This window comes from Kryptolebias marmoratus, linkage group LG5, assembly GCF_001649575.2.
Source record: "Kryptolebias marmoratus isolate JLee-2015 linkage group LG5, ASM164957v2, whole genome shotgun sequence".
Classification (NCBI taxonomy): Eukaryota; Metazoa; Chordata; class Actinopteri; order Cyprinodontiformes; family Rivulidae; genus Kryptolebias; species Kryptolebias marmoratus.
The window spans coordinates 19,938,703-19,948,942 of NC_051434.1; the positions used below are offsets into that span (position 1 = coordinate 19,938,703).

Genomic DNA, 10,240 nt, shown 5'->3' on the forward strand with positions numbered 1-10,240 from the left:
GGCAGACAACAAAAATATTTTTCAAGAGTAGTCGAGGGAAGAACCGAAAGTTAAACAACGTTTTTTTTAACTAAATCAATGACGTCATGACGTCGGTCAGTGTGCGTTCGCGGCTACGGCCGGTGTTCTGACGATCTGTGCTTCCTCGTCAGATTTACTACCGTAGCTCGGCTAAACAGCGATGTCTAACGGTCGGTGCTACCCGTCAAAAACTGCTACCGTCATGTTTACAAACCGAAAACTATAGCGGTTCGTGTTAATGTTAAAATATCATCGGATACTGAAGTGGAAGCTCAGGAGTTATGCTTAGCATAGCATTGGAACAATTTATATCCACGACGAAAACCTTTCTAAAACCACAAAAATCCCTTCCTTCATCAGAATATCCTACCTGTTAAATATAAGCGGGTAGCACAAATAGATCTATGCATTAAAAGCAGCAAGTGTCTAAAAAAAACATTACAACTGACATACAAAAACTTACAAAAGCACAAAACAAATACTTTAAAAACACTCCACAGAAATAAATTTCACTTGTCTGAATTTTTAATGTACAGATATGCATCTTTTAATGGTTTAAAATAAAAAAAAATCCAGTTATTTTCATTCAGTGTCCAGAAAGAGGTGTTGTTCAGCTTGTAGGGCACCACAACTGCTTCCACCCACCTCCATCATCATCATCATCATATGAAATAACTTTATGCTACAACTAAAAATAGTGGCTGGTAAAATATTTGAGTGGCTGGTAAAAAAAATTTGTCTACCAGCCACTATGGCTGGTGGACAAAATTTTTAATTTCCACCCCTGGGTGTAACTACATCTACTGTATGTAATGGTGTAACTATATGCATTACCCCAAGCTAAATGCTTGTAGCCTTTCTGTCCATCATGGTGGAATAAACAGTCTAGATGACATCACTGCACTGCCTCTATAGGCTCTGATAAGATTCTAGCTGACATAGACTCAAAAACATCTCTGAAACAATCATAAAGTACAATAGATCAAGCATAGAAAGGACCTTAGCCTGGCATGAGTTTAGTGTATCATTGACATCAACCCCTTTCTGATACTGCTATTAGGTCTGAAGAACTGTCAACCTTACGTTGCACTGCAGCTCTGTCACATGTCAGATTTAATTGACATCAGTTGAAATAACTGCTTCAGAGCAAGGATGACTCCTGAGAAACTCTTATTACCTGGAGTGCCTCCTCCGCTCTTCTGCTTATATCTCCAGTGGGAGGAATCACACTTAATGTGAGGAACTGTGCATGTGCAAGTTCAGAAAAGGTGATCCGGAAGCGAATTGAATCACGTCGGACGAATCAGGAACAGGAACAAGAAGGGTGACAAGCAGGCTGCTGGGCAGTATTGGTTCCATGACTCTGGCCTGTGAAGTGAAAAAAACATGCGAGCAATGCTTTTTTTTTGTTGTTGTTGAAGGAGGCCTTTTAGCAAGATGGTTCCTTCAAAGAGGTAGCACATTCTCATGTTCGCATCAAGCACAAGCTAAGATTTCAGATCTAAAATCTTATGAGTTCATACTCAGCATGTCTTTGCTGTCAAGGATCAGTACCTGCTGAATGTGTATCTGGTTATATTTTATTGTTGAGGTTTTTGTTCAGAACAGGACTGAAATACAGTGTTACATCTGATTAAGCAGCCAGGCAAGAAACTTCTAAATACTTCAAAAACTAGGGGGCGGATGAAGCAGGCTGTTGAGGCAAAAAGAAGACTATATTTGCAGGACTGGAACAGGGACTCTACAGCTGAAGAGGAGCATTTGCAGTGGCAAGTACAAACTGAAAACTGAGTAAATACCCCTGGTGGAGATCAGGAGACTGGATTCATATGGTTAAAAAAGCAGACCTCTACTGAACAAATACATTTATGGATAAAAAAGCTGGTTCCAAACAAAACTAATGTCTAACAAAGCAAAGGTCATCATAGGTAGATAGTTCAAGTTAGCGGATCCTATTCTTTTCCTCTTCAGATATTCTGCTAGTACTCACCACGTCACACACTGTGATTAAAAAGTGCCTTGCAAATGTCTACTTGTGTTAATTCAATTTTTAAAAACTTGAATTTCTGGTAACATTTAGGTAAAAAGTGTAATTTCTGCTCCTGTTCTGATCCGTTTTGTTGTTACACTTGGTGAGTCTGTCAGATTGGAAGCAGTTTGTGTGTTGTAGTTTGCAGCAGAAGTGAAGCTTGGAGCAGGAGGGAGAAGCACATTTGTGCAAATTGTGCTTAAATTCAGCACCAATTGTGGGCAACTGAAAATATAGAGTATCTAGAAGGTAGCTTGATTTTCAGCTGCAGCTTGAATACAGCATGTATCTGTCAGGCTGTCAAAAAATAAGCCATGGTTCTAGATTTACCAAGGAGAACGAAGGAAAACAGAGTAGCAATATGCAATATAATATCCTCAGAGTTTAGAAAAAGCTCTTTAAGCTGTGTGACATGTGTACAATGACTGCTTCCAGGTTTACCTCAGACTGAGTTAAAGTTGTTTTAACATGGGCTCAGCGCAGCACAGAAACCCACTAATGGGTTTGAAAGTGCAGGGCTGGGCTAAAGTAAGTGCTAAGTGGTTGTGACAAAACATATCTGAGAAGTGGCCACAAAGACCATTCCGTCTTTAAGCTGACAGATCACAAATCACTAATTGAGCCGACCACGGAAATGAGCTTTCAGAAATTAACTGGTAACCAAAAGAGGTTTGGAGTAGAACTCATTAACAGTGAACAGATGCCTCCTTTGTGTTAGTTTCAAAACATGACCAATTTACTCAGTTTAGCAGTTCTCTTCGTAGTTAGCCATTTTTTTAAAGCTAAATGCAAAGTAGCTGTTCGTCATCAGTGATCCTCCCCTCAGTAATAAATCTGTTCTTCTTGTTTTAGGCTGTTAAATCCCTTATCCAGGTGGTTTCACAGACTGTGGGTCATCAGTACATCAAATAATTGAGCAGCAAACCCTGCTTACCTCTTTACTTGTCGACTGTTATGGCTCTGTTACTACCTTGATGGTGACGTTAAGGAGCATTAGCTGCGGGCCATTTAGAAATCACACCGAGGCGGCCAGAAGGCATCTCAGTCCCAGCTTGAAGTGTTTTGTTAAAGTGCCTGCAGTTTAGGGCTGCACAATTTATCACAAAATAATGATCATTGCAGTATCAAAGAGTGCAGTAGAAATATCACAAAGGACTGCTTGGGCTGCAATAAATCATAGGCCAGTGTACATAGTGCGTAGTACTTTAAATAATTTCAAGTAACATGTATTCATTTTCTGCTTTCTAGTAATATATATTTGGTCAATCCAACGGGCTCATGATGACAGAAGAGAAACTGGGGAATGAAGAAAATGTGGGTTTATCGCAATTAATATTGTCGTCACAATATTAAAGAATTTTATCACACATTGCAGGTTTTTCTAATATCATGCAGCCCTACTACAGTTAGTTTTCCCACAACAACATACCATTTTACTTTAACATTTCATTTCAAGCTATTAAACTCTGCACTGTGTTAAACTAAATGCTTGTGTGAAAGGGAAGAGCTTAAGATATCAATATAAACAACCAAACAAGCTGGAGCTCAAACAGACTGTTTTCTGTCCTTCATTTGGTTAAAATGCTGAGGAAAAATTAAAAGCCCAGCATTCCCTTAAAGAATGCATATCACCCGCCACCTTTCATGCCAGAGTTTTAGGTCAAGATCATCTTATGGTGAGAAATGACAGTTTATATTAGTTTTGTTTAAATCTTGAAGCTGTGTTTGGTCTATACGAAGGTTGATTAGCCATAGCGACCATCTTGAATTGGATTGACTCTAAAAGTCAGTCAGTTGTAGATTTTCACCCAATCATTGCTTTCTGAGTTTCACTGAAATCTGTACACTGGTTCATCAGAAATTTTCCTAACAAACGAACACACACAGACATTATCACCTGCCTTTTGGTAGCGGGCATTACAAATGACTTGGTTTTTGCAATCATAGATAAAACAGACGAGGAGAGAAGTTTGGACAGAGCTGTTATTGTTGATGATTAAGTTGTGATTTTGTGGTTTCTCTAACTTTTCCACATTGATTAAAGCAGCAAAGATGGTGACAGACTGACTTGGACTGAATCCATGTCTGATCTACATTAGAGGGGAGTGATTCTGCTTTCTTCACAACCAAAATATCACATCCTGTAGTCTTGAGTTTAGAAAAAACCTGCCAGTTCATCAATACTTTCGATCAGCAGCACCCACCTGAAAGACAGTGAACTTCCTTTTTCTCGTTACTGTATAACAGAGGCATTTAATACGCTGAGAGAATTTTTGCAGGAGTTGTAGAGTGATTAGTGGAAGTCACTCCAGCAAGCCCCTAGTTGATGAAAGGAAATATTTCAACAGGAAACTGTTGCATAACATCATAATTTAAAGAGCATGTACAGGATTGAACACCTGCCAGTCATTACTGTCAGTGTGGATTATCCCAGACACAAGCATGCATATTCCAGAAGTCGGTCTGCAAAGCAGAGGCTTTGCATTTTCAGGATATATTTAATTTTACATCTTAAGGAGCACTGCATATCCAGCACCACCTTGGCTCCTTACACTATAAAGCTGACTTCAGCACAAGTTACAGCATCAAAGAATCACAGAACAAGTTTTGGTGCATGGAAGAAAATGTTTCTAAGACTGGGGTGGCGTTATAAATATAGATAAAATAAAAAATCATCACACACATGAGTGTTTGCATACTTCCTGACCTGGAAGGGGTCAATGATGAGCAGTGTCAAGATGTCACAAACTTTTTTTATTTCTTTGTGACGGCAAGGAAAAACGATTTTTTTTTTTAATCATCTTTCACATCTTTTTATTCGAAATTAGTTATCTCTATGAAATTATCAAAAACTTTCAGCAGTGGCCTTTAAGTGTGGAGTCTGCATGTTCTTCCCAAAGCATGTACGGGGTTTCTCCGGGTATACCAGCTTCATCCTATTGTTCATAAACCGCTCCGGTTTAGTTTGTACTTCCTCCAAGAGGAGGTTTTGCAGCTTTGGTTACCACATACCCTTACATTTAGATGATTTTTAATATGTTTGCCATAAAAACACAAGCAGGTTAGGTCGTGCTTTCTTTGCATTTCATACAAGCAGCACATCAATATAACTGCACTGTTGACAGTCTCTACCTGGCATGAGTATTTTTTCACACCGCAACTGAGCAATAAATTGTGTCCCAATGTAGTTGAAATGAAGCGCAAATGCAATATTGTTGACTATAAAATAAAGCACAGTTGATCATTTGCAGGGATGCATGCAAATTATAAGTTCAAGGATTGGTACTAAATGGCAGCCACTATGAGTAGGGGGGCACAGCTTACCGGAATAGAAATTGACCAACATCCTTTAAAAACACACGTTAGATTTACTGGTGATTTTAAATTGACAGTAGATGTAAATGTTAGCTGTTTTGTGTGTTTCTGACTGACATGTCCAGAATGGAGCACTGGTGGAATAGATGCCGGGGCTAACCGCAACACTGAACGACATTAGTCAGGTACAGATGGGTGAAAGATCTGTAAATTAACAGTCGTCAAAAGGGTTGACAGTCAGTGTTCAGTATGTCACTCTCTGCTGTTTTTCCTCATAGTTTCCTCTTTGGCGTCCACCTCTTGAGCAGCCAATATTAAGGAATCATTGCAATCATTGAAGGAATGCATATCACCCACCGCCTTTTATCTTTAGACTAAGATCATCTTATGATGAGAAATAACAAGAATTGTAGGCAATTTGATCAAACCCTGTAAATGACGTTGCACGTGATCTTGTGATATCTGGTAAAATGTCTCTCGGCCTCAAATTTTAGCTAAATTTTTGTAAAGTTGACTAAATTATAAGTATTTTTGTGTTTGCTTGGGTTGCTTTGTTGCCATCTTGAAATGGATCAACTCCATAAGTTAATCAGCTCTAGACGTCAGCCCAATAATTACTCTCTGTAAGCTTCATTAAAATCTGCTCAGTGGTTCATGAGATATTCTGGCAACAAATGGACACAGTTGATTATAATAGTTAGAGGCAAAATTTCAGAAACAAGTCTTGCACAATCAGTTAGCACAGAGTTTGTGTTGGGAATGACACCAAATCGTAGCTCAGTATCTGTCAAGTTGACTGACTTATTGCCATTTTTGTGCATTCTAAGCTGAGACCATTGTCGTACATATTGTATATAAATGTTCCTAATGTTGCCACTACCATTTTTAGGACTAATACAACATACAAAAAGTATGTTTCAGCACAACCTGCAGCTGGTTCTTTTGTTTTCTATATAATGTCTAAAGTCTTTTAAAGGCACCACTTTATCAAAACAGAACTTTGCATACATTGATGTTTGACTAGACGCTGGTCTATGTTACTTTAATCCTGCAGTAAATTTAAGTTGATGTCATTTCTCTTTGGGTTTTTTGGAAAAGGTATATTCTGTGGTCAGAGGTTTGTCAGACTAATGAGAATAATGTGTTTTTTCATCAATGTTTATTTTTTCAAACATGCATTTTTCTCTTCTTTTTGTGTTGCTTTAGACGGTGAAAGGAGGGATCTCTGAGACTAGAATTGAAAAGCGAATTGTTATCACTGGAGACACTGCCATTGATCATGACAAGGTAAGGAATATACTCCGAGAACGAACTGAAACTTAGGATGTCAAAAATGAAAGTAAAAAGCAAATGAAAACTTTATTTTTAGATTCAAAAGTATTGAAATGTTTTTGTTGTTGTTTGCTTGTGTTAATATACACTGTACTATAAAGTCTCAAAGGTTTATTAAAGTTACATGGATCAGCCATAGCATTATGACCACCTGTCCAAACCTACACACCTGTGATGAGTCATGGAGAATACCATCTGGGTGTGTCCCTGGGTGTAGGGTGCCAGGCAGGGTGGTGCAGGTTCACCCCTCACATGCTCATAGTTTATCAGTGAAAAATTTGCAGATGATGTGGTTCTGTTAGTGTCCTCAGGCCATGACCTCCAGTGTGCACTGGGACAGTTCACAGCTGAGTGTGAAGCAGTTGGGATGAGTCAGCTCCTCTAAGTCCGAGGCCATTGTTCTCAACCGGAAATTGGTGGAATGTTACCACCGGTTTGGGAATGTGTGTTTGCCTCACGTGGAGGAGTTCAAGAATCTGGGAGTTTTGTTCACGAGTGATGATAGGATGAAACGGAGGATGGATCAACAGATAGGGGCCTTGTCCTCAGTAATGAGGTCATTGCTTCAATCAGTTGTGTTGAAGAAAGAGTTGAATTGAAAGGCAAAATTCTCAGTTTACTGGTCCATCTACGTTCCAACCCTCACCTATGGTCCTGAGGTTTGGATCTTGACCGAAAGAACAAGGTCCCGGACACAAGTGGCTGACATGAGCTTCCGTTGTATGGTGGTCAGGCTCAGCCTTAGAAATAAGGTGAGGAGCTCCGTCATCCAGGGAAAGGTCGGAGCAGAGCTGCTGCTCCTTCATATCGAAAGGAGTCAGTTGAGGTTGTTCAGGCATCTGATTAGGACGCCTCCTGAACACCTCCCTTTGGAGGTTTTTCGGGCATGTTCCACTGGGAGAAGACCCAGGGACAGACCCAGAACTCGCTGGAGGGATTATGTATCCTCTCTGGATCTTATGTATCCCTTTTTTTTGTTCACTCTTCAGGCTTTGGCTCAGGCCATTAAAGAAGCAAAAGAGCAGCACCCAGATATGTCTGTTACTAAAGTGGTTGTGCACCAGGAAACAGAAATCACCCCTGAGTAAGAAGGTAAGTGCCCTCTTCACCCACTGTTTATTATTCATTTGTTAATTCCTAAATTCTCCCTCTAGGACAATGATCACTTTCTATTCCAATGATATAACAATACTTGTTTATCCTAAAATATTACAAGACCTGGTACAGGAAGTAGTTTGATATAAAAAGTAGGAGGATGCTCAAGGAGTGTTATCTTCTACCAAAGCCAGTATCATAACCCACAATGTCAAAATTAAATGCTGTTGTAATAAAAATTGATTTCATTCATTTAAATATACAACCTCAATTATGAGAAAGTTGGGATGTTGTGCAAAATGTAAATAAAAACAGAATGCAATGATTTGCAAATCACATAAATCGATTTAGTTGTCCTTTTTTTTACTCACTTTTCTGTCAACCTTATGTTGCACTGCAGCAGTTATGGACCACAAACAGTGATGTCCAGAACAGAATCAGACCTGGTTTTAATGCAGTGGCCCCTGAGGGCCCAAAGATCGAAGGCATCCAATATTGACTTTCAGCCTTGTCCTTTGAGCTCAGAGATTTCTCCAGACTCTTGAAATCTTTTGATGATATTATGAACTGCAGATGATGGGATATTCAAAATCTTCCCAACTTTTCATTGAAGGACATGATTGTAAAATTCTTACATTATTTTTAGATGCAGATTTTTGCAGACCGGTGAACCTCTGCCCATCTTTACTTCTGAGAGGTTCAACCTCTAAAATGCTCTCTTTATACCCAGTCCTCTTAGTGATCTGTTGCCAATTAACCTAATTACTTGCAAAAAGCTCCTCCAGCTGTTTCTGATTCGTACGACTTACTTATATAGCCTTTTTTTGCTCCTGTCCCAACTTTTTTGAGATGTGTTGCCACTGTTAAATTTAAAGTTACTTTATTTTTTTCCTGAAAATGGTACAACTTCTTAGTCTTAACATTTGATATGTTTAATGTGTTTGTTTGAGAATGAATATGGATTTGTGAGATTTGCAAATAATTGGAATCTGTTTTGATTTACATTTTGCACACCATCCCAACCTTTTTTTTGAACTGGGGTACTTAAAGTCAGCTCAGACAACAAGATTCTGTGAGTGCAGATATATGCAACAATAAGGAGAAAAGAACAGCATAAGAAAGAGGTAAAAATGGGACATTAGGAAAAATGGTGTAGCTAGTAAACTAGATGAGGAAAATGCCTCAGTTGTGAGACACACAAACATAATGGTTTACAAATGTGTAGCCCGTAAGAAAGAGGAGAGTAACCAAAAGGCTAAACTTGAAACGTGAATCAAAATCATGGCTTTAATTTCAAGAGACACAATAATTGTGTTACTGCCTTTAAGTTAATTTATAGTATTAAAAAATAGTACTAAAAGAAAACAACAAAGTTCTGGATTGTCAAAACACATCCTGAGACTTGCTAAAAAAGCCATTTTTGGTCAGTGTCCCATTTAACACGTCAGACCTGTCCATGACAGCCTTCAGCATTTTGATTATAGCACTTTTAAAAGAGGCAAACTAAAAAGTAAGCCTCAAACAAATAGTCGCTGTGCTAAAACTATGAGTCAGATCTTAAAAGGTATTGAACCATGAGTGGCAGAAGACTGTTCACATGTGTTGTTTTTTTTTATGTTTTACTGTGTGTAGACAAGTTACAAACGTCCCTTCACTTACAGTTTTGAAGAGAATATTTTGAGCTAAACTATAACTTAACTCAATACACTCTCTGCATTCTGAAGGGATTTGCTAGAAAACCGTTAATTCTATAGCAGTGAGAGACACACTGGTTGAGTGAAGACAAAAATGCCTGCACGTCGGAGTAAGAAAAGTTTGTTTGCAAAAGATTTGAAAAGTTTAGACAATTCAACAGTTACAGTGTGTCATCAACTGCCAGTTCAACATTTCAGAAAAAAATGTGAAAATCATAAAAATTAAATTGCAATTGTGTAAAAAAATGCAAAATATCTTAGTGCTAGTTTAAAAATGTAACATACAACTTTCTGTGACCCAGTTAAACTTTGAATTATGTTTTTATTGTGAAGTCTGAGTTATGGAGCTTCAGAGGGCTGGGTGTGAACAGGTTTGACGATGTACACTATTCTCGATCAAGCCGCACGTTATGTGTTGCACACTCGAACAAAATTGATGTCGAGACATGCGGTGGTTGTAAATTTTCTTTACTTTCTTCTTTTCTTCTGAACATACAAACACATGTGTCAGTTCGACGTGCGTTACACATATATCTGGCGTCTTCTTCTACGTCTTCTAAGTCACTAACTGAAACTTAGGACCCGAGGCTGCCCCAAGCGCCTGTTGAAAACTAATCTTTTTCAACCCTCGCCTCTCTCTCAGCTAGAACCGTTATCATCAATATTCAGCTAACCATCGACAATGAAACAGTGCTTTTAGTAACTAAACAAAACAAAATATTCATAGGAAGGAGAATAGAATAGTGTAATAAAA

General features: G+C 38.6%; 1 protein-coding gene across 2 annotated transcripts in view; it reads left to right on the top strand.

The window, feature by feature from the left end:
• Positions 1–10,240, top strand: part of epb41a (erythrocyte membrane protein band 4.1a) — a 96,868-nt gene that overhangs the window by 69,167 nt on the left and 17,461 nt on the right. For both annotated transcript variants that reach the window (XM_017430681.3, XM_017430683.3), the window contains 2 exons: positions 6,572–6,652; positions 7,687–7,789. In XM_017430681.3, the coding sequence (XP_017286170.1) occupies positions 6,572–6,652; positions 7,687–7,785 (180 nt within the window). In that variant the 3' untranslated portion in view covers positions 7,786–7,789. The remainder of the gene's footprint in view (positions 1–6,571; positions 6,653–7,686; positions 7,790–10,240) is intronic.